The following is a 25954-nucleotide window of genomic DNA, read 5'->3' on the forward strand; positions in this document are numbered from 1 at the left end:
CATCCATGAATAGATAGCAGGGTCCATTTAAGCCGTCGGGCCCCCGGCTCCGTTCCCGGTATCCTGGCTGGCGCGGCGGTGGAAGGGATGCGATCCGAAATGGAAGACTTTCTTCACAGCACTGGTAATGCTGTTCTTCCTCCTGCCCTGTGGCGCCTCCTCGGCAGAGCGATCAGTGTTTTTCTTGGGCACAGAGGCATCATCAGCAAGGACAATCGATGTCACGGCTGGCTTTGGGGGCCACTGCCCGTCTGATTTCCAGCCTTGAACCATGGCTTTGGTCAAATGGGCAAGGTTGACGGGGACGGTGGGGGTCATGCCTTGCACAACAACCTTGGTGTAGATTGAAGGGTAGATTGCGGGGTTGATAGTTGCGCGAACTGGATTATCGTTTGGAATGAAAGGCGGGGCAACAGGGCAAAGCGGTTCATCAAGCTCTTCTTCCACCTTCTCCTCTTCTGTTTGGTCTTCCACAGCCGGGAAGGATGTGACTTGGGGAGGCACGACTGCGGCGAGTTTCTGATCTGGCTCTGTGATGGTTGTCTCTGACGAGTCCTTCCGTTTGGCTCCCTCGTCTGGCGCGGTAGACAATCCTTCCTCCTGATCCTCTTGCTGTCCCGAGGTCATATCCGTTCGATGCTGGAGCTCCTCGCTTTTCTCCCGATCCGCAATGGAAAGTGATGTTTCGATCCGGGCTGCCAGATGAGAGGCGTCAATACCCTCACTGCCCTGGCTAGGCGGCATCGCAGATTGGGATGAACCAGACGATGTCGCATCATTTTCTCCTAGGTTCACGCCATCGGACTGATCTGTTGTGTCCGTCTGCGCGCCAGCCAACGCGCGCTTTTCCTCCTCCGCCCGAATTTGCCGCCGAGTCTTCGCACCACACCACGCATCGCGTCTGGCCATCCATAGGCGTAGCCCTTCGTTCCATGCCATTTCGTCGTCCATTTGTCGACGGCGTTTGCGACGCCGTTCGATGCCCGCAGCTCCCGGGGCGAGTTTCTGCACTGCTGATGGATCATATTCTTGCTCGCTATCTGAGCTTTGTGGCTCGAGTTCCGAGGTTGGGGTGTCGAATTCTCGGACTCGCCATTCGCACACTTCGCGGTCGTGGCAAAGAGTGCCGTCGGCGGACGACGGTGAGGGAAGGCCGGCATCGAAATCCCAGTCATTTCGTACGACTTCCTTGACAAAGACTTTGGCCTCACGAACTGAGGAGTCCCGAGACCCGGTGGCCATCATTTTCGCGATCTCTTTTGGATGCGGGGGGTTACTCGGGTGAGAAAGTGGGGAGCTCCGTAGCAAGGTTTTCTTGCTCGCCCGAAGGTGGTCTTACTTGCCCGGGCACTCCTGGTGTTCCCAACTAATAAAAAAAAAAGCAAAATTGAGAAATTCAAAGCAATTTAAAGAAGCAAAGAAACAATCTTAGAAGGTCTTTGCAAAGTCAGGTGGCGGGATGATCAGACTCAAATGTCATAAGGCACGTGCCCCAATGCGGAGATACAAGCCTCAATTCTCTCCGCCTTGATTTCATCTTTCATTTTTATACATCTTTCGTGCTTTTTCTGCGTATCTATTCACTTTGATTTTGACATTACCAGAATATATGTCGCTTGCTCTAAACTCTGGTCTTATAACCTTACAATGGGCAACACAAGTGATTGAAGGGAATTGAAAAAAAAGGACCTCGCCTATTCAACAAATGGAGTGGCGCAACGCCAAGTGGTGCTATAAATCCAGTGCTATTAATCCTTGTCAGTATCTCGCGCTATACCAACTTTGGAAGCTGGTTAGATGGAGGCACAGATGTGGCATCATGCATGGATGCAATCTCAAACCATTTGCCCTTGCCAAGGCATATCAAGAAATCTAATTAAGCACGATTTCAAAGACCAGCTCAAAATCAACATTTCATATCCAATTCCTCGCCTACTATTCCTACTTCATTAAATTTGTTCTAAAGAAATAATCCCTCTTCATGCATGGAACTTTAGTAACACCGATTGTTTGCCTAGATTGCCTGGCCCCCGCCGACTGTCTTCAAGACAACCGGCCATTCAAGCTCTTCCAGGCTGTCTGCATAAAGTGAAACGCTGAGATTTAAAGCACTTTTGAATTGCTGCACACTGCTAGCATAGACCATGCACAGCTGCAACCAATACAGTTAGCACTCTATGGCCATGCCAATGGACACGAAAGTTGAAAGACCAATTACCTTAATAGGCGCGTGACAAGGGCCCCAATGGATGAAGACGATCTTGGTCCTGCACAGCCAGTGACTAGAATTAGCCAAAAAAAAATATTCCACTACACTCATCAAGTCACTAGAGTAATCTCTTACCGCTTCCCTCCCTTCGCAAGCTCATAATCCATGTCGTAGATGGCATACCGTGGAGCCGGGTTGCGATCTTTGTCGACGGCAGCCCATAGCTTCTGGCAAAAGACCTCGTAGTCTTTTTCCGTCGATGTTTCCTCGACTACAATACTCTTGTTGTTGTCGGAGATCTTGTAGATGATGAACTTGGGTCTGGTGGCTTCTGGCCCTGATCGGAGCTGGTTGAATACAGATATGCATTCATCTGCAATGGAGATACTGATATATTGATTAGCTGATATGTTCTTCGTGGATGCTTTTGTTGGGACTTGGAATACCCCGATGGATTCTGTAGAAAGCAAGGTGTTAGTACTAATATCCACTGATTTGTAGCAGACCTACGTACCGACATATTGAAGACTGGTAAGTAGTATCCTGCAACAGAACTATTTATGCAGTTAGAATAGATAGACCGAGCAAAATGAATCGTATCTTGTGGTAGATGTGAAGTGATGAGAAGAAGGGAGCTATTAGCTACTTTTCTCGCCTTATATCCCTAATCCTACGTCAGTTCCATGTGTTTCTATACATGCTGCCTGACTAGGCTGATATATTCTATCTTAAAGGAACATATAATGAAAAAAAGTCTTTGGTATGTATATGTAGGAACCCGGTGAATGTGCAACACGAAACGTCTCTGCCTGCGGTTCTACCAGTATTGCTTCACAAGGCAAACTCCAACCAAAAAGGCTGGGGTATATTCGAAGTGACCTATTCCAAATGACACTTGTATAATGAGCATGTGAATAGCTTGAGTTCACACTAGAAATCTATGAGTAGGCAGATATAGCTTGTTAGGTACTACCTATCTGATATAAACGTCCAGCTCAAGGCTAGATCTGAAATCCTCAACATACATGTGTGTACATGTAGGCACTCACATTGAGTGATTCTCGATTAGATGTATAAATTAGATAAAGGTATTTGGAAATAATTCCCTAGAAAAGCAACGTCCAGAAACCAAGCAGACATGGGATATAGCCCACTTCGTTATACTGGCAATGAAAGGAAATTATTTTGAACAATTCACCTTTGCGTTTTGTGATTGTATCCAGAACATTCCTTCTTTGTTACATGCATTTCCATCCTGAAAGGATCTTCTTCACTCCATGGAATCCTCGACTTTCCTAGTGTTAGGGATAGTTCATCGCGCAGAAAGGAACAGGGATGAGTTGGGTGATAAATAGCGGCTGGCTCAACTTGGTCAGTATCTGCAAATCCTGCATCTGATAACTTTCTTCCTGATTAATTTTATGATCTCGGCAACAACGAATTGGCGAGTCAATATGGATCTTCACCAACTCAGCCACGATGAGGAATATGTGGAGGATAACACCAACCTACTAGAAACCCCAATTGTAAGAATCTGAATTGGAAACAATGCAAAATTTTATTGGCCAAGAAATGGATGGCAGTATATACATTCGAGTAATGGTACAGGTCTATCATATCGCTAAAAGTACACAGGGAAACCCCAATTTCCCCCAATCCACGTAAAATAACCAGTATACAAGCCTGCGAGAGACCTCCAATGAAACAAAAATCATGTCCGAACACGCGCCGAATCAGCTGAAGCATTGCCACTAGCACCAGGAATGAATCCCCACCCAGGGCTCTTCTGGCGGCGACCCTTCCGGTCACCATACTGCTCGTCGAACTTCCGAATAGCTGACAGCGAAGACATATCCTCACTAATCGAAGCGCTGATTTCTTCCATTCCGCGCTCGAAATGTGTGCGAGTCAGGATGCGGCGCTCCGGGTAGCTATATGGCTCGTCACCCGTGTGCTTGGCCGCTGCGTCGTTCTCCTCGCGAACGCAAGCCAGTGCAGCTGCCACCGACAGATTTTTCAAATCGGAACCGGAATACAGTGGCGTGCGTCGGGCGAGTTCAGCAAGGTCGACGGAGGGTTCGAGCTGTTCCTCCTTCAGGTGGATTTTCAAGACTGCTTCGCGGTCTTCCTCGGTTGGTAGATCGACCAGTAGACGGCGGGGAAGACGGCGAAGGACAGCATCGTCCAGGTCGAAGGGTCGGTTTGTAGCGACCATGATGAATGCTGAAAGGTCATTCATGCCGTCCCACTCGCGCAGGAACTGGTTGATCAGTTCGCGGTGGGAGGTGCGGCTGCTAGCTCCGGTGCGCGAGCAGAAGATGGCATCCGCTTCGTCGATGAAGACGACGCAGGGGCTGAGCTTCTTGGCAAGCGTGAAAATCGCTTTCACGTTCTTCTCGCCCTCGCCGACGTACATGTCGTACACTTCAGACCCGCTGACTTCGAGGACTGTTGCTCCGCTCTCGCGGGCTACGGCTTTGGCGAGGAGCGTCTTACCGGTGCCTGGGGGTCCGTATAAGAGAAGGCCGGGAATCTTGTCGGTGGCGAGGACACCATATGTGAATGCCTCGGGCCGGATGAGTGAGAGGGAAGTCAGGGTCTTCAGGGCCTCGATGGTCTCGGGAGGCACATGCACATCGTTGAATGTGGTTCGGATGCTTTTTGCGTCAACTACACCGTTAAGCAGCTTCTTCTCGTGCGTGTTGCACGTTTTGCGCAAAGAGCTGATCAGCTGCTCTCTGGTCTGCCCTGTTTCCGAATCCTTCTGCTTGGGTGACTTCTCTTTCAGCCATTCATTGGTGACTCGGTCGCTTTTATCCATGAGTTCGATTCCACGTCGGATGTGCTCAAACCCGAGGGGCTCGTTGGCTTCAGCGCAGCCAAGTGCAAGGGTAGAAATCCAATGCACTTGATTGTACGACCAATACCGATCCTCGATTCCTGATTCTTTGATAGTTAAAGGTTCCAGCGGCCAAGCGCGGTCGCTCAAGATGTTATCTTTTACAGGCAGAGCCTGTTCGTGTAATCGGAAACGAAGCATGCTCTGCAGGTGGCGAATATTGATATCCATGGTGCGCTTCTTTCGGTCTTCTGCGAAGACCTTTTCAGCATCTTTCGAGCTCATGGAAGGGGTGATGAACAGGGTCTTGGAGAACTGATCATCGAGAACATTTTGCAACAGACCAGCACCATCTTGTGAGGGTGAGTGGTGAATTTCCTGCGAGGTAGTTCCGATCAACAGAATCTTGGACCCTGCCGCTCTCCGATCTTGGATGACTTTGTGCAAGAGTGAAATGAATTTGGACCCCTCTCGGGTGTTTTGAATGTCACGGTAGTCCTGGATATGCATAATGATGTCTCGGGTTGGCAAAGCCTTGCTGGCTTTCGTTTCGGCATTTTCTGTTGTTTCACTTGGGACTGGCAGTGCTGGTTGACCTGATGAGCCAAGGAGTTCGTTGACTAGTTGGATCCATCGCGTTTCAGCGCGCTGGCCACTTCGTGAGGCCCCGGCCCCGGGATCCGGATCCGTTTGGCCATTAATCGATCCCCCCAGAAGGGTTTTCAACCCAAGCCAGTTGGGAAGCGGAATGTCACCGGCCTCTTTGCTGCTCTCGATTGTGATAAACCGAGGTGTGCCAATATCGCCGCGCATACCACGGGGACCACCTGCCATTTCAGTCACGTCATCCTCGCCGTCTCCTTCGGGGTCTTCAAGTTCCGACCATGAAGTTGTGACGGATTGCCGATATACATCATAGCCGAGAGATCGAATGGGCGAAGTTACTCCAACATCCGCGAGATCTTGCTCGCTGAACAATTGTGCAATGTCCTGGGCATTAAGCGTCACCAGGTCAGTGCTCAACTCATGGGAAAGCTTCTTGACCACCGCGTCTAGGAATGGTATGCCATCACTCCCTGGGTAGTGCAGCGCCAGATGCGACTTCTTTACCGAAGGCTCTTTGGCATATTTCACAGACGGTAACCGCAAGCCTGCTTTGGCGGATGCCCGCAGCTCTTCCCATGATTCCTCGGCCATCGCATAGCGATTATCTGCTGCTGCAGGTGGTTCACTGGATGCAGATGGGTCGGAATCTCCCCCGGAGGCCTGACTCTGAATTTGAACCTCATCCGGCTCCTGTTGTGATACTGACTTGGTTATCCTAACCTGTTGTAGTGATTGTGTAGGGCGGTCTTCGGAGCTGTGAGACACCGTATTGTGCTCATAGAACCATGCGGGAACTGTCGCCGTTGATGGAGAAGTCTGTTGCGAGGACTTTCGGTTTCGCATCGCTCTGCGTACGGCAGATCCGTAGGTTTTGGTGATCGACTTGGCCGACTCGGGGGAGGGAGATGTCGCCGGCGTGCCATTGTCAGAGATATTCTCAGTCTTGAGGGAAGGGTCTTCCACAACATTCCCCGGTGCTGTAGGCTCGGCATCGTGAGGGTCTTGGGACGGTGATGCAAGCCATGTTCGTGACAGGTGGAATCGTCGCGCGGACAACGGTGCGGAATAGCGGCGGCGAGCAACAAATCGACAAGGGCGTGCAACTGACAGCCGGACTTGTTGCATTGACGAATACATCCGGGACACTGTCACCGGAGCTTTATGTGATATCGCCGAGAGTAGTAAATATGTGCACCAAGTCGCGAGTGGCGCAGGGTCCCTATCGGTCCCTACGAAGGAGAAATGAGGGGTCACGTGATTCTGGATTTTCTACTTAGTATTTGCCGCCACGGCCTTTGGTTCCTGTTGTTATTAGGTACATATGTACCTTTTCTACGTGTGCTATATACAAAAAGTACTTCGAGCTCAAACTCAAAAAGCTTACGTGCACATCTCCATTCCGCGGGCGTACGGTTTACTCTTGGTCCATTCTTCAGTCGAGGATCCTAGTACCCGCTTCGTCTCCACCACGACTAATAGAAAAGGTACATTTTGTCTGGGCTTCCAATACAAAAGGTACTTCTGGTCAATCATCAGTTTCTTGGCCACAACATCTAGAGATCAAATGAGTTTGACATTTCTAATATGACTGACTCTATGCAGCTACATATGCAGTATGGTGTCATCACAGTGCTATATAATTGAACATTAAAGGTTACCCTCGAACTATGCCGAAACTATGTACTCTTTAGACTTTTCAGCCTACAAGAATAGTCGGCCGCTCATGCGGCCTCTGTCCTTGACGACTTAAATAAGACGTTAATAACTGATCTATTTGGACCAAGATGGTATCAGACATATTATATGTAAGAACCCTCCGATATGCTTTTTAGATGTTCTCTTTATATGTCTTTTTTGGTGTCTTCTTGGGTGTATACGAAGACGGTAAAAAGCATACATTGTGCAGATGAGTTTTCTATGTATAAGCTTTGATGAGATGACGAGCTTATATTCAAATCACCAATTTATGTCCATTATATACTTAGAATACAACCCATTAAAGATATTAAATATCTTACAAAAAAGTATTATATATAAGCTTCGGAAGAAGATTTTACTCTCTATAGTATGACTGGCGACGATGAAATCTTCCACTTCCTAAAGATCGACAACGACACTAACGTCGGTTTTCTTATATTCTACATAATTACCTTCTTCCAACGTTTTAAATAGTGATATATGCACACCGTTACTGGTATTATCCGGGGATACCAGCAGATTTTCGGTTGGGATGCCGGTCCCATCCAACGCCACAAACATACGTGCCAAAGGCACGCTCCTTTGCCTGGAGTAGAGCCGATTGTATTGCACTTATCGCATTCCTTTTGACCCTCTTCACCTACCTAAAAGTATATACCATACAAGGGGCTGAAAACAAAAATGGATCTTTGCACCCCCGTCGATTAAACATGCAGCTGAATCTCGCGGAAAGTAGTACAGATTATCTTAGTTTCTATAGATAATTGAGCGGCAAAATTGGTGCTTCCGTCCTTTAACACCTCAAAAAGTCAGCCCCAAAATACAACCCTCGTAAGTAGCGTCGAGAACTCAAAAAACTCCTGCTTTTAGAAGTGGATCGAAGGTCTTTCTCCCCTTTCCTCCTTCTCTACTCCCTACTCATCTTACTTCCATACCAAAATGCAACCCTCTTTTGACCCTCAGCTATCTGCCAAGCTTCACAATAAGATCTTGGAGCATGCATGGAATGGTACCGGACGAGATATATCTTCGCTTCCATCTACAACATGGTGGGAAGAATCTTCCCCAGTTTCATTCGACCTCGCTTCCCCGCCTAAGCCCTAAACTCATTCAGTTTCTACGGTTATCGAAATCCGTCTGTATTCCAAATACGGATTTCCATTTTTTCTATTTTCTACATGGGCTTCAAGAGAGTCGGGACCTTCTCCGGTTCTCCATTCTTGAATCGTGGGGAGATCGGTTTGTGTGGTTATATCCAGGGACATGTTCTACTAATGAGGATGAAGTTGGTATCTTGTTAGTTTCCCTCCTCTATTGGCTCCTCTATTGGGTGGACTTAATACTAATATGTGGAATAGATTTGACCAAGAGACTGAGCTAGCTGCCTTCTTCCCAGATTGGGAATATGTGGTTGATCATGTTGAAAAGCCATGGCCGTGGAAGCCTTTACAGCACATTCTCCACGCTTATCTGGAGATGATCGATGATGGCAAAGTAACAACATCTTTAGAGCCGAAAAGTGCATTGCCAGAACAATTCTACCCCTGGGAGATTCAGCAATGTACTCAGCGGGATCTTGAGAAAGCCGTCGTTGCTTTCACCCGTCTTCTCGATGCAATCGAATCCCGACTACCTCCAAATACTAGCAATCAAGAAATAGAGCTTCCATACTCAGACTTGGTGATTGATAAATCTTTGCCTGCAAAAAATTCATTCATCCGATCTTTCATCTCCGCTCTTCCTCCTCGCCACATGAAGTTCCGCTATATAGCTCCAGGGATCCGGATACAAAACCCGGCAGAGTTTATATCCCAGCCATTCACAGAACCCCGTGAAATTTTTCAACCGCTTAGCAAAATCGAAGAGAGCATATATGGCCTCCCAACCCTCTTATTTCGAGCGGATGGGGCAAATAGCTCACCCTGGACCCGGCCGTGGTTTCCAGATGGGGTCGCGCAGGATATTCCCGTTGGCTTATACATTGAGCCCACGCGTAGGTACCTAGCTCAGGATTTTGGGAACGAGAGTAGACTGTTGCTACCGTTTGGGGTCAGTGCTAATGGATATGCACGAAGTAGCAACGGTATCCGGTTGTCCCATTGGCCTTCAAATCATATTCGAGATGATGTGTCTGAGGGGCTATATCAAGTATATCATTTCAGTGGGTTTCTGCCAACAAGTCTGCGAAGTGTGCAGGTTCACAAGGTGTTGCTAAACTGGGCGGAGCGTGTTGAATTAGGTGATTGGGAAGTGGATGAGGATGGGGTCGCGGGTGGGATTGAAAAGTTCAAAGAGGCTGACACTCAAGAGCATTGGCAGAAGTATCAGGTTCCGCTGTCTTGGTAGGAAAAAAAAAATCAAAGTAGAAAAAGGTCTAGCGTTTCCTCTCCTAGCCTATATTATTCGTTGCCTTGAACGGTTTCAGTTTCACACTTAGATAAGTATATAATTGGTACCTAGATGTCCTCCATGCTCCCTTCTCTATATCAAGATTTGAGAAGGATAAATAAATGGCGCAAAACCCGGGGGGAGCTAACTATAAGCTACAAGAGACAAGCAGTTAAGTTTTTAAAAAAAAATTCATTCAAGTATTCCACAACTATATATCCAGACAACACACAGGTGTAATGGCGAATTGATCATCAGAAGGAAGGCAACGGAAATCTCTACATGGTTTTGCGCATTCAGAACAGGTCTGTGAGTTTACATCCGAGAAATTTTTCGTCACTTGATCAATTCGCCATTACAACGAGCGATATCCTTTTATGCATCGTGGTTCATGTTTGGAACTAGACTGAGAACAATGTTAGTGAATTGCTCAAAACAAAACATGATCAAGATGCATTGCAATATAAAGAGTTCTCAGACAAGATATACTGGCAAGTAGCAGACCAACCGGGAAGGGAGGTCCGTATTGTCTCCGCATTGTCGATTTGGAGGGTTAAGAAGTAATAGGTTTTGTCATCCTTGAACGGATAGGAAATGCAAATGCAGGGAGAAGAATGAGAAAGGATAAAAACTCACGTTAAGCACAAGGTGCTAGCACCTGATCTGTCAGGTTAGTGGCGAGATTGAAGCATCGTAAGATACTGGCATTGGGTCATGCTATCCTCAGGAGTCATGTGCAATCAACATCAAGAGAGCTCCGGAAACCTGAGGAACATGAAACCACAAAGCCAAAAGTAATTCACAGTGATTGTATGCCTCAAAGATGGCAATCTGCAGTAAGAGAGAATGATGTACCATGAGAAAGCAGAATGAAAGACAAAGAAGAAGATGAAGAAGAAGGAAAGGAAAAAAAAAGTTGTGAAGAAAAAGCCGCGAAACTATCACGTGACCACCTGATTAGGAATAGCGTGTAATTGGACTCTGAGCGGGAGGGAGAGGGAGGAAAAAAGGCCTCAGAAAGGGAAAAAAAAGGATTGAAAGATGGAGATTATACTTTAAGATCTATACAATTTCCCGATTTCATTGTAGTCCTATTTTTTTTCTTCATCCCTGTTTCTCTCTGGATTAATCGCGTTGTCGTCTCGGTTAGATCCTCCACCCTACGGACCCGGATCCTCCGTCCCCAGTTCTCTCTCTCCCACCGGGCGATCATCCTTAATTCCTGACTTGGGCGTTCGCAATACCCTTGGCCCCCTAATATTCAGATCCCTTAGGAAAACCACTTGTGAGTTGTGCCTCTTTAAGATATTCCGACCGTTTCGAGAGCCCAGCCCCTCCACGCCTCTCTCCCCTAGCCCCGTCACATTTAGCCTTCATCCCCGACAACTTCTCTTATCACTCCCCACTGACCACTCACTTCTCTCAGGAACAAGATTCATTGCGCGGGTGAGTGACTTGGCCAGGAGGCCCCCCGATCGATACTTCAGCACCTCGCGTCTGCTGAATACCGGTGCAAGTCTCTCGCTACGTCTTGGCCCATCCTCGAACGCTTAAAGCGGCCTGTTGTCTTCCCACTCCAGTCGCGCTCCACGCCACGTTTCGCCCACCACATTTTCGCCATCGCGAGCGATTATTTTGAAGTCCCCCATTCGTGGTGACTTCGTCGCTCAGCAATGATGATGACGCAGCCGTTTCCTGCCCACCAAGGCATGCCTCAACATGGGTTTCCCCCGGTCACCCAATGGCTGCGCAACACCCAAATGGACACCCCGGTGCTGGAATGGTACAGCAAATGCATCCTGGTGTGTCTGCACCGGGAGGACCTCAAGTCAGCCAAGCGGGCCCGATGATGGGCGGCATGCCCCCGGGCGCTGGAACAGCTGGTCCTGGTGGCCCCGGCCCAAATGCTCATGCCCTCTCCCACCTGAATCCCGCGCAGGCGCATATGCTTCAGAATCCCCAATTCCAACAAAATTGTTAGTATTCAACCTCCTAGTGGCTTAACGCAATGGTGTGCGTGATGTGATGTTACGGAACACGCGATCGGTGCCCTCTGCGGTGACTTCTTTTCCCCCGGCTATATCCGCGTCTCTTCCAACCGTCTTTTTCGATCGCATACTTACATCCTGATCACTCTATAGTCGCGAACAATCCCCATCTATTACACCAGCACCAACAACAGCAACAGCAACAATTAATGCGGCAACGAATGATGCTCCAACACCAGCAGCAACAGCAGCAGCAACAGCAACAGCAGCAACAGCAGCACCAGCAACAGCAACAACAACAGCAGCAGCAACAACAACAACAGCAACAACAGCAGCAGCAGCAGCAACAGCAGCAAGGTCTCCCCGTATCAATGCCTAATGGTACACAAGGACTTAGTGCTGCTCAAATGGCTGCAATGCAAGCGAACCCTGGAATGCGACCCGTCAACATGATGCACCTTCAGCAGCAAATGCCACATGGCCAGCCGCCAAGTCTCCAACAGCAGCAGCAATTTTTCGCTATCCAGCAGGCTCAGCAGCAGGCTCAACAGGCTCAACAGGCTCAGCAGGCTCAGCAGGCTCAGCAGGCTCAACATGCTCAACAACAGGCAAATAATGGACAATCAGGCCAGCATACCCCGCAGCGTGCATCAGCACAACCGCCGAATATGCATGAACAGAGTGCCACTCCACAGTCGCAGCATGGCGGACCAGGAGGCGGCACCCCGCAACCCTCTCAGACCTCTCAGCCGCCATCCACTCAACCCCCGCAATCACAGGGGCCGCCTCAAGGCCAGGCAACTCCTAATCCCCCATCGCAGCAATTGCCGCAGTCCCAACAGCCGGGTCAACAGGGACAGGGTGGTCCGCAGCCGCAACCTCCCCAGAGCGCCCAGGGCCAGCAGCCGGGTCTTCAGAATCAGCAAATGACGGCTCAGGAGGCTCAGATGAAAGCACAACAGCATCAGAATGCTCTTATGATGCAGCAACAACAGCAACAGCAAAGGAAGAATAACGCCATATTGACCATTCATGCCTACGCCGAGCATCTGGGAAACTTCCAACCCCGCAATGAAACACAGGATCTTCTATATTGGCAAGCGTTTGTCGATCGGTTCTACTCCCCTGTAGGTGTGTTGCGGCAGGGTGTTTGGAACAACACGATTGGATCTAAACAATTCGAAATTGGGACTCCCGCATTGGCACGTTATTATTTGACCCAATTTACCAGCGGGATTAGTCAAATTCAGATGGTGATAGAAGGTGCTCGCGAGCGGGAATCTCACAATGGAGGGCATTACGTGGAAGCCCCGAAATGTTCATTCATTTATTGGTTCAAGAACGAGTGCCAGGTGCGTCTCCTATCGCATGATCATTTTCTTTTCATTTTGCTAATGCCTACCTCTTTAGCTTTTCACTAACGGCACACTACGCGCGCACTTCGATATGCACAACAAGCTTGAGATGCTCGATGTTAATGTCGTCAGCCACAACGAGTTCATTCCGCGGTCTTTGTTGTTGGCCATGGAGGCGGATTCCCAAAAGCAAAGTCCGAAGGTCGCGAAGAACTCAAAACGTGCCCAGCCTAAGCAAGCAGCATCATTATTGCCAGATTCCAACGTGACTGCCAACGGCGTGCCTACTCCAGTCATGGGATTCATGGAAGTGGCTGAAACCATTTCTGCGATGCAGATGCTGTTCCAATTTTCGCAGGCAAATCCACAGCTATCACCTCCTGACGCTTTGCGGAATCTCGTCAACACCCTCCAATCGCAAAATCCCAATCCAGGCTTTGTGTCAACTCCCATGCCCATGAACCAGGGCATGAATCCAGCCATGAACCCAGGTATGAATCAGGGTATGAATCCAAACATGAATCCGGGCATGAATCAGGGTATGAGTCCGGGCATGAGTCCCGGTATGAACCCAGGCATAAGTCCGAGCATGAACCCAGCCATGAACCCTATGAATTCGGGCATGAATCCGGGCATGCACCCAGGCATGAGTCCGGGCATGAATCCAGCCATGCACCCAGGCATGAATCCCGGTATGAACCCAGGCATGAATCCGGGCATGCAACCCATGCAAAATGTTCGGGGACATAGCATGGGCGCTCCGTCACAGTTTGCCTCGCCTGCCATGGCCCATCTTGGCCTTCCCGGGCAGCAAGGCTCGCCTCATCTGACTGGTTCAGCACATGCGAGCCCAGCCCAAAGCAACCTTGCCGGTCCCCCAGGAATGCAACCACCGATGCAGCCGTCCCCAGCCGGCGTGAACAACAGTCCAAATGTAGGTGGCAACAAACGTCGCCGGGCAAGCACCGTCAAAATGGAATCCGAGGACGGTGGTGGAGTCGAAGCTAACGGCGCTCCGCAACAGGGCTCAGCGAAAGTAAAGGCTAGCCCTCGGGTGCCGAAGCGACAAAAGGGTGCCGCCGCCTAATCATATTGGGATTTTGGTTTGCTTTCCCTTGCTTTCATTATCTCCGCCGTCTCAAGCGGTGCGGAACCGGCGTACGACTGGATACCTGGGCGAGGCATGTCGCGCCCGCTCTTGTTTGTTTACTCTTCATCTAGGTCTTTCGTCCCATTGAAAGATCTGTATCTTGCTTTTTGGCACATGACGACTCAATTCACAATCGACGGGATTTAATCAGTGCTTGAGGCCCCCTTCCCATCTTCCTTGGCTTGGAAGAGGCGTCAGGCCTCATCGATCCTGCTCAACTCCGACCTAATGTACTCTATCTTCCCTTCAGCGTTTCCTTGGTTGGCTTGGGAACATTACCCGGCCTTGCATGTTTTCTATCTTTTTCTCGTACGGTTGTCATTTTGATCCTTTTGCCATCCATGTCTGGGATTTTTTGGATTGGTCTTTGTTTAGGCTTTTGCCCAATGCTCGCTTTTTCCTTGGCAGTCTGTTCATTTTTTCTCCTCGTGAACAGACAGAACTATTGATATCCGTGTTTGGCGAATGATATGGCGTCCGGCTCTTACGTTTCTTTGTGAACTACGTCTGCGTGCATAGGGGTGTTCTATGTTCCATTTGGGTTGACATCTCTCCCGCCCCCTCGGGGCTTATCCTCTCTCTGCCGCTACTTGACGAATCCATAAATACCTGCTTTCCAATCATGATGCATCGTAGTTTATATACTTAAAAGGTATGTTGAAGTATGCGTCTATAGCTACATATGCAGCGTGGTTGATATTATGATGAAATTTCTCTTTTCAGACATCTTTCTCTGCATATTAGGAATTGTAGCAACCATAAATCCCCAAATCACAATTTATACAAGAATATCCCTCTACTAAAATCCATGCAGACCGAGCGGCGAACTCGGCGAACTCTAGCATCGGCGAATATACTTGCCTTGTACTTCTCAGTCTTCCAACCTCAACGATCTGTTCTCTCAGCTGTGCCGTTGCCTAACAGGCCTAAGGATGAAGGGACTGGAATTCAAGACTACTGGCGGAACTCGCTATATGGATTTGGCTTCGTTATGACAGCAATTGATCAAACCCCCGAGTGAACAATTCTAGCTGTTGAGCTCTCCGTCGGCGTATGTGTGCTATGTGCCGCTGGCCTCGCAATGGGAGTCGGTCGTTGCGAATAGCCCTGCTGTTTACCACTGCTCTCTAAGAAAATAGGAGAGAGGACTGGAATTGATTGGTCAAATATTAACACCTCCCTACACACTCCCTCCAGTGAGTCACATCACGAGCATCTGGTAATACCACAGCGGCCCCAGGTCTGCAGCGGGGCTTTTTCCCCCACAAAATCGTGTTAAGTCGTGAAAGGTTTATAGCAGCTGCTAAAAGTGTGACAGTCAGCAGAAGCCCAATCAGGTCCATCAAGAAGCATCAGTTAATACCACACAATAATATCTGAATGACTCCTATGTATTTGCTGCTACTTCTCATACTCATTGAAGTATAATGCAGAACCAGTCTTTTATGAAACATCTGGTAGGCCGGTTTGAAAAGTCCATTCGCAGTTATCGTCGTATCCCTGCGCGATTCTCTCAACATCGACAACAGCATCCCACGCCGCCAACGTCTTCCTATATCTTTCCTCTCCTTCATCGACATTAACAGCACCTAGGTCTTCCCGGCGCCTAGCATCGCACTCGCGGCGCAGAACAGACCTTAGCACATCTAACAGTTCTCTCCTCCACTCAGGTTGATGGCCCCCAGACAGCCGTGCCTCGACGTACTCAAAGTACGCGGGCATGATGTTGGCCATCTCCCAGTCCAGGAAACCCGTCACCGCGAGCGTGTAGGGGTCCACGAGGATGTTCCGGTCAGATAAGTCCCCATGCGAGAGGACAGGACGGTCCCAATCACCTACGCCGGTGGTGCCACGCTGTACTCGCTCGAGGGCGACTGCACGTTCCGTGTCCGGGGCAGAGGCCTGCAACGCGTGGACGCGCGAGTCGTCCCACTCTGAGCGGGAGGCGCAACATGGATGCTTCTCTACGCCGAATTCGGAGAAGAGGAGATACGGCTGCCGCGTGGGCCGGCCGTAGTAGGAGAAGTGGTGCGCACGCATGCGCACGAGGAGACGGCAGAGCTCCGCCTTGACGGTCTGGCGCTGCGGAGGGGTGAGTGAGGGCCAGAGCTCGACTAGCGGCGTGCCCGGCAGGTGAGTGAGGATGAGGCCCTGTTGGGCGCGGTTGGGCGTCGAGGCGTCGGAGGTTATTGTCGGAAGCGTGACGACGCGAACGACGCGTGGAACACAGGGGCCCAGGATGGAATGGGCGAGCGCGGTCATGTTGCCTTCGCCATCGTCAGTGCCGAGCTTGAGGATGGTGGAAGGAGAATGGATAAAAAACCGGCGTACAAGGGTTGGAACGGTCGGCCCTGAGAACAGAGGGAGGCTGGGGAGAAAGGCCCAGGTCTCCCGAGGAAGCTGCTCTGGCTCCTGAGAGCTCTCATCGTGTAGTGTCATGGTGAGCGGCGATGCGTGGAGAGCAGTCCAGAATATCGGGCGATGCTGAGGGTTAACTTAGTTTATGAGTAACCTGGCAATGATATCCCTATCAAGTTGATAAACTGTTGGAGCGAAACAGTTGCAAGATAGGGCTGCGAAGTCCGACTCTGCTACCTCCTCGTGGTGCAGCCTGATAAAATCACCGAGGGTGATGGCTAAGAGCAGAGCGGCAATTGTAGCTTTTTTGTGAGCCTTCCTGTTGAGTCCCGGCTCCAGGGATCCATCGACGTTGACCTGTTCGAGGCGAGAAGCGAACCGAACTTGCTGTCAGAGGCAAGAGAGCAGTCTCCCTCCCTCCCCTGCGTCCGCGAACAGATACTGACGCCTTTCGTCTACCGTGGCCTATGAAACTGGCCGGTCGAATGAGTCTCTTGTTTTGCCGATGACTCGTACAGCGGCTTGCAAGCCAGCTCACAACCCAGGCTCGAGAGCCTTAATAGAGGGACCAAATGCCAGGGTGCTTGCCAGAGATGGGAAATATAAGATCTACATTAAATCTTCAGATAATCGTGAGTGGGTGTCAATTGTGGAGGCTGTCAATGCTGATGGTCAATCTATCCTATCTCTGGTGGTTTTTAAAGACTCATGGCGACTACACTTCGATAAAAGAATCACCAATAAGCCTGTAGTATTGACGAAAATACTGTACTGGAGTTAAGAAGAAAGGAAGAAGAGGTAAGACTCTGGAAGCTGGCAGAGGAAAAAGAAAAGCTCGGCATTTGTTATCATATCAGTTCCCCACACCGGTCTTCCGGGGGAGAGAAGTGCCCCTCATCTTGACTTTTCTCCAAACATCCTCACTTATCTGACTTAGTATTCAACTCTACCGACCTTGGAAGCTTAACAATGGCACACTCTCACTCCCACGACGCCGGCATCGACCACTCCCACGATGACCCCTTCAACGGCCACGGCCATGCACACGATATCCTCGATGGTCCAGGCTCCTACGCCAACCGCGAGATGCCTCTGATCGAAGGCCGAGACTGGAAGGATCGTGCATTCACTATTGGTATCGGTGGGTATGTATAGAACTTCCGATTCCATCCTAATCAGCTCTTATTTCACCCGCCTCGTGCCAATGCATATAACCCTTCAATCATCACCTTTAGATGCATAGCCAGTAACTAACATGAATGTGGGATCCGAACAGACCCGTAGGATCCGGAAAGACAGCCCTGATGCTAGCGCTATCTCGCGCCCTTCGAGACGAATATAATATCGCCGCAGTGACGAACGATATCTTCACAAGGTAAGAAACGATACCCTAACCCCACCTACCAACTCCACATCCAAAACAACTGGACTCATACCTACTATACCTCATACATACCTCCAATTTCAACACTGACCACCCTCCCAAAAACAGAGAAGACGCCGAATTCCTAACCCGCCACAAAGCGCTCGCGCCGTCCCGCATCCGCGCCATCGAAACAGGCGGATGCCCACACGCCGCAGTGCGCGAAGATATCAGCGCGAACCTTCTCGCGCTGCAGAAGCTGCAGAAGCAGTTCTCGACGGATCTTTTGCTGATCGAGTCCGGGGGCGACAACCTGGCTGCGAATTACTCGCGCGAGCTGGCGGATTTCATCATCTACGTGATTGACGTTGCGGGTGGTGATAAGGTGCCTCGTAAAGGTGGACCGGGAATCACGGGGTCTGATCTGCTTGTTGTGAATAAGATTGATCTTGCTGAGGCTGTTGGGGCGGATCTTGCTGTTATGGAGAGGGATGCGGCGAAGATGAGGGAGGGGGGTCCGACGGTGTTTGCGGTTGTTAAGCATGGGAAGGGGATGGATCATATTGTTAATTTGATTATTAGTGCTTGGAAGGGGAGTGGGGCTTATGATGTTAGTTTGCAGAGGTGGAAGGATGGGGCTGTTAGGGGGTCTGGGAGTGTTGATGAGTAGATGGAGTTCGATTTAGACTTGTAGGTTTAGATTGGATAACTCAAGATTTTGGATAGATGACCTTGGACAGCTTGGAAAAGGATACGAAGCGAAATTGGAAGGTTAGGATATTTATGAAGTTCAATATATTCAATGTGTTGAAAGTAGAAAGTAGATGGTACACACGTTTAACTGCTTTTTCCCTCCGAATACAAACATATTCCCCGAGAACGCCTGGAATGCAGCTGTCGCCAAATCTCCAATATGTCACAGAAGCCGCGTGTGGGCTGGGTATCTGGGTGGTTTTGGGCAGAGGGACTTGTTCCTCTACTGCTCCACAAGATGTCACACAAGCAAGAAACAAACTCAGTGATCTCATTTGGCGAACCGGGACAGAGCCGGCCCCAGATCCTGACGTTCCTGCTTGAGCTTGTCCTTCGTGCGAGCAGCATACTCCTTGCGCAAAGTCTCGGCCTTGACACGCTTCTCGTCGATGACATTCTTGCCACCCTTCTTGCGGAGGTACTTGCGCAGGGCACTGTTGCGACCACGACCGCGGTTCTTGATCTTCTCCATGTGATCCTCGGGCTTGTGGTCCGGGTTGCGCTGCTCCTGGTACTTCTTGTCGTTGATGGTATCGAGCTTTCCAATGATGTTGGGGTCGAGCGAGATCATATCCGGCTGCAGCTTGGTGAGCAGCGAGTGAACCTCGTGCTCCTGGCGCTGTCGCACGTTCTCGTAAGGGTTGGCTTCCAGCGAGTCGAAGTTGGGCTCACCGGCGCCGGGAACGAGGACGCTGGCGAATCCTTGGTCGTGCCCTACGCCAAGGATATCTTCGTATGGGCACCAGCGCACGTTCTCGATGCGCTGTCCATCTCCACCCCACGCCATGTATGGGCTTTGCACTTTGCCTTGGTCGGCTTGGGCGGCGTCGAAAAGTCCACGCCACACGCTCATTTGCGTGCCCCAGCCGACTGCGGTCAAGCCGCGGTCACTAATAGACACAGATGCGCCGGGCTGGTAGCATGAGTATGAATGCACCTCGCGGTACATGCGGATATCCCACACATTCATCTTTTGGTCTTGGCCTGTAGAGACCATGTAATGGCCTGTGCGGTCCATTGCCAGTGACCGGACAGGTCCCTGGTGCACGAGCGCCTTTACGAGAGGGGTTTGGGAGTTGGGTGACCAAAGGGTCACAGCTCCATTTTGGTGTCCGACATGGAGGATGGCATTCCATGGGTTCTGTGCGAGAGCGGTGGGTTTACCCAACCGTGTAGATAGCTCAGCGACGGTCTGACCGGTTGAGGTATCTGTGTATTTGAGGTGACCGCTCATTTGCTGTGTAAAGATTTGATTAGCGGGGGATCTAGGGAATCGAAGAATCGAGAATACTCACAGCGCTTGCGAGGAGGAAATGATATGGCAGGAATTCCAGGAAGAGCGGCTCCAGGTGCTTGCTCAGACAATGAATCTCAGTTCCCTGGTGATCGTAGATATAAGTGTGCTTCTTCTGCGCCACAGCGAAGAACTGGTTGTTATGCAGCCAGCGGGCATCCCGCACAGTCTCGTTCAACTGTAACTCGCAGCCCAATTTGCCCTCGCGCCAATCCATCGTCGCAACATGTCCCTTCCGTCCCGCCAGCAGCAGGTCACGTCCGTTCCGAGAGTAGTCCATGCGGTAGGGGCCCATATCAGGAAGCTTCAATTCGAATCCCTTCTTTGCTGTCTCGATTCCGACGCTGTCCCGAATCTCATCTTGGCGAACTTTGTATGTCCGCTCGAGTTCACCTTCGGGTTCGAGGAATCCTTCCGTGTGCTCAAGCAAGATCTCTGCATCTTTGGCTTGGAGAATAGCCTCCTTGTGCTTAAATTCCTGCCTCTTGAGATTTGCGCGCAGCTTCTTGTCCCGCGCACTCTTCGCATTGGCACCTTTGCCTCGTCCGTAGGTTTGCTCGGCTGCTGCGAGTCTCATTTTCGCTTCGTGGTCGCCCTTGGCGACAGCCATGTTGGAGGCTGAGTCGGCCATTTTCTGGCAATTTCTCGAGTTCGTTTGCGAAAGAACTCAGGAAGATAAGAAGGCAGACGACAAGCCGTAGCTTCAAGAAAAAAAGTGTTTTGCCCAAAATTTCGCCAAGATTTGCGCTCACCGCTCGCTTATCCTCCACTGGCGAATTTTGATTTCTTATCGTTGCCTTTTTTTTCTACAGAGGCACTTTCGTTTTTTTCTGTGTATTTGCCAGTTATAAATTGTTCTGGCTTGATATTTGTCGAGTTACCTCTGACTCGCTTCAATCTGGACTCCCTCCCTTTCCGATTCAAAGGCTCTAACGCCAATATGGCGCCTGCCCAGACGGTGCACCACCACCGCTCCACCACCAAGGTTTCCCACAAGCCCTACAAGAGCAAGCATGCCTCCAAGAGCGCCTTGAAGGATCAGGCCAAAGGTATGATTTTTGAACTGCCCAAGCATGATAAATAATCCAATTTTAACGCTTATACCATTCTAGGCAAAATCGAAGGTGATGAGCGGGGCGGTCGTAAAACACCCCACCAACAGCTCAAGACGAAACTCGATCGCCGTAACACCGCCCGCCAAAGACAGGCGTTGAAGCACCAAGAAAGATCACAGGCTACCAGCATCTTCGCCGGCCAGAATGGTGCTCCACGTCATGTCGCAATTGTGCCATTGTCCGCCGATGTTGACGCCGCCGCTGCTATTTCTTCTATCAACGAGAGTGTTGATGTGTTGGCTGATGTCTCGCCCGATGGACCTACCCGTGTACGCATTGATCGATTCCGTCAGAGCGTGCAGTACGTTCCCGCCAAGTATGACTTGATGAGCGCTCTGGATGTGTGCCGTATGGCCGACTTTGTCATCTTGGTCATGTCGTCCGAGGTTGAGGTTGATGAGGAGGGCGAGATGCTCTTGCGCTCGATTCAAGGACAGGGTATCTCGAATGTGCTGACTGTCGTACAAGGTCTCGACAAGATTGACCCCCCTAAGAAGCGCCCCCAGGTGGCTACTTCGTTGAAGTCTTTCATTAACCACTTTTTCCCCTCTATTGAGAAGGTTATGTCTCTCGACTCGAGACAGGAATCTTCCAACGCTATCCGATCTATCTGCACTGCTACTCCCAAGGGCATCCGCTGGCGTGACGATCGCAGCTGGATGTTTGTCGAGAATGTTCAGTGGCCAGAGTCCAACCTGGAGGTGGTTGACGACGTCGTCATCACCGGAGTTGTTCGTGGAAGGGGCCTGAAGGCAGACCGCATCGTTCATCTCCCTGGATGGGGCGATTTCCAGATTGATTCGATCACAGCTGCGCCGCTCGCAAGCACAAAGCCCAAGCGGGATGATGCAATGGCCGTTGACGCGAATGAAACCACACAAATCCTGGATACTCCTACTGAGGACCAGGACAACATGGCTGCTATTGCTCCCGAAGAAATTGAAATGGTGGATGACGACATGGTTTCCATGGCTGAGACAGAGAAGAAGGGTGTTCTGCTGGATGACTATCATTACTTCTCGGATGACGACTCGCACATTCCTCCGGTACCTAAGAAGTTGCCCAAGGGTACCTCAAATTATCAGTCTGCTTGGTATCTCGATGACGTCTCAGACTCCGGATCTGACATGGAGGATGAGGATGAGCCTATGGAGATGGATACTGCTGGAGCACCCGAGGATGGCGTGTTCCCAGACCACCAGGATGCCATGACCGAGGGTGGTGCTACCGAATACCCGCAATCGGAGATGTTCCTCGACCCCTCCCCAGAGGACGAGGCCCAGGAACTGGCCGACTACCGTGCCAGCCGCAAGACCGAGGCCGAAGAGGACTTGGAATTCCCCGATGAAATTGAATTGCACCCCAACGCGCTTGCCAGAGAACGCCTGGCCCGATTCCGTGGATTGAAGAACCTCAAGCTCAGCCACTGGGAAACATCCGAGGATCGTCCCTACGAGCCCGAGGATTGGCGCCGACTGCTGCAGTTCGCTGATGTCAAAGGTTCCAAAAACCGCATCATTCGTGAGGCTTTGGCCGGCGGCGTTAACCCTGGTATCCGTGTGGATATTCACCTTCGCGCAGTTCCTTCCATTCTGCGCAACAGCCCCAAGCCTACTTCTCTCTTCTCTCTGCTCCGCCACGAGCATAAGCAGACTGTGGTCAACGTTAGCATGACCCTGAACTCCAGCGTGGAGAAGCCCCTCAAGGCTAAGGAGCAGCTCGTCGTCCAGTGCGGTGCCCGCCGCATGGTCGTCAACCCCATCTTCTCCTCGGCTGATAACACGCCGAACAACGTTCACAAATACGACCGATACTTGCACCCTGGTCGTAGTGCCATCGCATCCTGGATTGGACCCATGACCTGGGGTTCAGTTCCTATCCTCGTCTTCAAACAGAAGCAAGCTGAGCAAGAGGACGCTGACGACGAGATGGAAACCGCCGATGCCAAGGAGGAGCCGATTGTCCTGGACCAACTCGAGCTGATTGGTACCGGTACTGTTGTCGCACCCGATCAGAAGCGCGTGGTTGCCAAGCGTGCCATTCTCACTGGTCACCCCTACAAGATCCACAAGAAGGTCGTTACCATCCGGTACATGTTCTTCAACGCCGAGGATATCCAGTGGTTCAAGGCACTCCAATTGTGGACCCGCCGTGGCCGCAGTGGATACTTCAAGGAGAGCCTGGGTACACACGGATACTTCAAGGCTACCTTCGATGCCAAGATCAACCCGCAAGACTCTGTGGGTGTCAGTTTGTACAAGCGCGTCTTCCCTCGCAAGGCCAAGGCTTTGGATGCGATTGCTGCGTAAGCTGTTGATGTTGATAGCACTGGCGAGGTGGATGATATGATACCATTTGACTGAACTGATTACATGATGAGGGCAGCTCCCTGGGTTTGCTGATTCTGAAGGGAGCATGATACACCCCAAAAAGTACATATAGACCTGAGGCATCTTAAAATGATGAATTACGAATCTTCTGCACTTGCATTCCGTATTTAACAGTGATATCTGAATGGCCAGAATCGAGGAAGGATTCAAGGATTTGATATTCCTCCAGCAAGGCCAGACAAAATACATCACTAGAACCAATGGATGGTAGCATCGATCTGTTTTCATTTCCAGACCAGAAAAATTTCGAGATAAACAAACGAAGGAATAAGCCAAAAACTTAAGAGTCAATATTCTCTAGACATCACGCGCGGGGAATCACCGAAGAAATCAATCGCCATTTACGAGAAGTCCTCCTCAGCTTCCTCAATGTTATTCTTGATCCGCAGAAGGAGGGTTGTCTTCCACTTGTCCAGCTTGCTGAGCTGGTCAAACTGGAAGAGTTTGTCAGCGAAGCCCTCCTGGTCACCACCCTCAACAGCCTGGGTGAGGTCCACGAGTAGCTGGTGCTCCCTTGTCGAACCAAAGGAAGGATCAAGCTCTCGGTATGATTCCAAAGCACGGTTAGTCTCAACAAGATCCTGAATAATATGTAATTAATACTCTGTTTCCTTTGAAAGGAATAAGATGGAAACAACGTACTTTTGTGGCAAGGTGACAAATGCCTGCCTTCAGGAGATAATCCTTCACAGACCACTTCATCAGGTGGTTGTTAATAGAGCTCCGGCCAATACGTTCGTAGTTGGTGATGGACTTGTAGTAGTCACTTTCCAAGGCGGCCAGGTCCGCCACCTTGAGGTAGTACTTGTTTGCAAGGCTGTATATGAAGTATATGTCAGCCGAGTTGTTTCCTCGAATTCACAGATACCAGACAGATAATGGGATACATACGCTTCAGCGTTATCACCCTCGAACCAGTCGGCAGCCTTCTCGTACGCCTCCAGCGCCTTCTTCATATCTCCAAGCTCCACCTCATAGAGTTCAGCCAGGTATTGCTGCTGCGTTGCTGCACGGCGCAGGTTTCCTCGTAGTACGTAGTGCTGGATGGCACTGGAAAGCACGCGAGCAGCATCCTCGGGGTCTGTCTTGCGGTAGACCTTGAACGCTTCCTGGAGGTTATTGGCAGCGTCGTCGGGCTCGTTGAGGCTCTGGGTTTGGATGGAGGCAGCTTTCTCGAAAGCCTGACCAGCCTCTTTGTCTATTTGAGAGCACACATCAGTAATCTGGCTCAACCATGGCGAGTCAACGGACTGGCTAGGCCGCGGGGTATCTCACTCATTTTCTGTACTCGGAATGCATTTGCAGCCTGAGTATACAGATCTGCGGCACTCTCATACTTCTCTGCTCTTCCTCCAAACCAACTAAAGCCGCCAGTGGCACCGGACAGTGCTTTGTCGGCCTATTTCATTGCAACAAGCGAGGTCTGGTCAGCTATGCGGACTATCGTCATTGCTCGTGCAAACAAGGTGGGGAAGCATGCATACTTTTTGGAGCAGGACACGGGGATCTTGAGTCATATTGAGTGTATATGTCTTTTTTTCCCTGCGATAGGCAGTAGTCCGCAGATATTCGATGTGAAGTTGGAGTGTTGTGGCCTAACGGGGTTGCTATCGATGAGAGCATCGATCGGCGGGCCCGTGGAGGCGGTGTCATTTATTTTTCGGTATCCGCCTAAGCTCCCCGGTGTTGACCTACGACTTTAGTGACTTTGGCTATTTTTACACTATAGTACTCGGATTAGACTTGCTTCTATCTCACCCTATTACGTTCTCTATATTTGCCCACGGAAAAGTTCTCATCCCTAGAGACTCTCTACAATGACCTCTCTTCGCACTGCTGCTCGGCTATCCAAGTCGCTGCGCCCAGGTCCTTCTCGACTCAACACGACCTTCTCTCGCTTCTACTCTTCCGAAAATTCCGATAGCACAGACATCGAGTTTATACTCGGCGCGCCGAACTGGTCTGTCAGATCGCTGCTTCCGAACCCAGCCTCAAAACCGCCACCATCAATCACGCCGAAACAACTCCATCATCTGCTGCGCATCTCGGCTCTTCCCCAGCCTGCCAATCAAGAAGAAGAGCAGTCCATGCTTGATACACTCGAGTCCCAGATCCATTTTGTGAAGGAGATCCAACTTGTTGATACTACCGGCGTCGCGCCGCTAGCTAGAATTCGTGACGAAAGTCCTGCTGCTTTGGAAGAGGAAACGATTGGAATTGAAAGGCTGAGGGAGGCTCTGGCTAAGGAAAAGGTGTCGGGACGACGGGGAAAAATCCAGCGTGTCCCAGGTGAGAAAAACGATCGTCCGGATGGAACAACTTGGGATGGGAATGCGCTCGGGTCCGCGACAAAGACAAAGGGGAAATATTTCGTCGTTGAAATCGGCAATTGAGTTATTCCCTCAACTTTCTACAGCATTGTAATCCGCAGGAAACATACATATTCCG

At 50.3% G+C, this 25954-nt stretch overlaps 11 protein-coding genes across 11 annotated transcripts; 5 read left to right on the forward strand and 6 right to left on the reverse strand.

The window, feature by feature from the left end:
• Nucleotides 1-27: 27 nt before the first annotated feature.
• Nucleotides 28-1245, reverse strand: N7471_009855 (DUF4050 domain-containing protein; the record flags this gene model as incomplete). The annotated part of the gene is made up of 1 exon (XM_057282574.1): nt 28-1245. The coding sequence occupies one exon, from the start codon at nt 1243-1245 to the stop codon at nt 28-30; it is 1218 nt and encodes a 405-aa protein (XP_057133457.1).
• Nucleotides 1246-2014: 769 nt separating this feature from the next.
• Nucleotides 2015-2729, reverse strand: N7471_009856 (actin-binding ADF family protein; the record flags this gene model as incomplete). Its single annotated transcript, XM_057282575.1, has 5 exons — nt 2015-2152; nt 2219-2267; nt 2345-2596; nt 2656-2666; nt 2724-2729. 5 exons carry the CDS (start codon nt 2727-2729, stop codon nt 2015-2017), a joined length of 456 nt encoding a protein of 151 aa, XP_057133458.1.
• Nucleotides 2730-3920: 1191 nt separating this feature from the next.
• Nucleotides 3921-6779, reverse strand: N7471_009857 (ATP-binding protein; the record flags this gene model as incomplete). Its single annotated transcript, XM_057282576.1, has 1 exon — nt 3921-6779. One exon carries the CDS (start codon nt 6777-6779, stop codon nt 3921-3923), a length of 2859 nt encoding a protein of 952 aa, XP_057133459.1.
• Nucleotides 6780-8530: 1751 nt separating this feature from the next.
• On the forward strand, nt 8531-9698 carry N7471_009858 (uncharacterized protein; the record flags this gene model as incomplete). Its single annotated transcript, XM_057282577.1, has 2 exons — nt 8531-8595; nt 8711-9698. The coding sequence occupies 2 exons, from the start codon at nt 8531-8533 to the stop codon at nt 9696-9698; spliced, it is 1053 nt and encodes a 350-aa protein (XP_057133460.1).
• Nucleotides 9699-10824: 1126 nt separating this feature from the next.
• On the forward strand, nt 10825-14902 carry N7471_009859 (uncharacterized protein). The gene is made up of 4 exons (XM_057282578.1): nt 10825-11025; nt 11167-11716; nt 11882-13080; nt 13139-14902. Exons 2-4 carry the CDS (start codon nt 11482-11484, stop codon nt 14168-14170), a joined length of 2466 nt encoding a protein of 821 aa, XP_057133461.1. The 5' UTR covers nt 10825-11025; nt 11167-11481; the 3' UTR covers nt 14171-14902.
• A 774-nt stretch (nt 14903-15676) lies between these two features.
• N7471_009860 (phosphotransferase family protein) lies at nt 15677-16672 on the reverse strand (the record flags this gene model as incomplete). The annotated part of the gene is made up of 1 exon (XM_057282579.1): nt 15677-16672. The coding sequence occupies one exon, from the start codon at nt 16670-16672 to the stop codon at nt 15677-15679; it is 996 nt and encodes a 331-aa protein (XP_057133462.1).
• An 888-nt stretch (nt 16673-17560) lies between these two features.
• On the forward strand, nt 17561-18624 carry N7471_009861 (urease accessory protein UreG; the record flags this gene model as incomplete). The annotated part of the gene is made up of 3 exons (XM_057282580.1): nt 17561-17736; nt 17868-17966; nt 18084-18624. The coding sequence occupies 3 exons, from the start codon at nt 17561-17563 to the stop codon at nt 18622-18624; spliced, it is 816 nt and encodes a 271-aa protein (XP_057133463.1).
• A 354-nt stretch (nt 18625-18978) lies between these two features.
• N7471_009862 (WDR46/Utp7 family protein) lies at nt 18979-20632 on the reverse strand (the record flags this gene model as incomplete). The annotated part of the gene is made up of 2 exons (XM_057282581.1): nt 18979-19944; nt 20003-20632. 2 exons carry the CDS (start codon nt 20630-20632, stop codon nt 18979-18981), a joined length of 1596 nt encoding a protein of 531 aa, XP_057133464.1.
• A 309-nt stretch (nt 20633-20941) lies between these two features.
• Nucleotides 20942-23425, forward strand: N7471_009863 (small subunit rRNA maturation protein TSR1; the record flags this gene model as incomplete). Its single annotated transcript, XM_057282582.1, has 2 exons — nt 20942-21050; nt 21114-23425. The coding sequence occupies 2 exons, from the start codon at nt 20942-20944 to the stop codon at nt 23423-23425; spliced, it is 2421 nt and encodes an 806-aa protein (XP_057133465.1).
• A 422-nt stretch (nt 23426-23847) lies between these two features.
• On the reverse strand, nt 23848-25023 carry sec17 (alpha-soluble NSF attachment protein SEC17; the record flags this gene model as incomplete). The annotated part of the gene is made up of 5 exons (XM_057282583.1): nt 23848-24087; nt 24149-24323; nt 24398-24704; nt 24782-24905; nt 24991-25023. 5 exons carry the CDS (start codon nt 25021-25023, stop codon nt 23848-23850), a joined length of 879 nt encoding a protein of 292 aa, XP_057133466.1.
• Nucleotides 25024-25323: 300 nt separating this feature from the next.
• N7471_009865 (uncharacterized protein) lies at nt 25324-25899 on the forward strand (the record flags this gene model as incomplete). The annotated part of the gene is made up of 1 exon (XM_057282584.1): nt 25324-25899. The coding sequence occupies one exon, from the start codon at nt 25324-25326 to the stop codon at nt 25897-25899; it is 576 nt and encodes a 191-aa protein (XP_057133467.1).
• Nucleotides 25900-25954: the final 55 nt, after the last annotated feature.

The sequence above is a fragment of the Penicillium samsonianum genome, assembly GCF_028829775.1.
Source record: "Penicillium samsonianum strain IBT 33392 chromosome Unknown utg000005l_segment0_segment0, whole genome shotgun sequence".
In the NCBI taxonomy this organism is placed as follows: domain Eukaryota; kingdom Fungi; phylum Ascomycota; class Eurotiomycetes; order Eurotiales; family Aspergillaceae; genus Penicillium; species Penicillium samsonianum.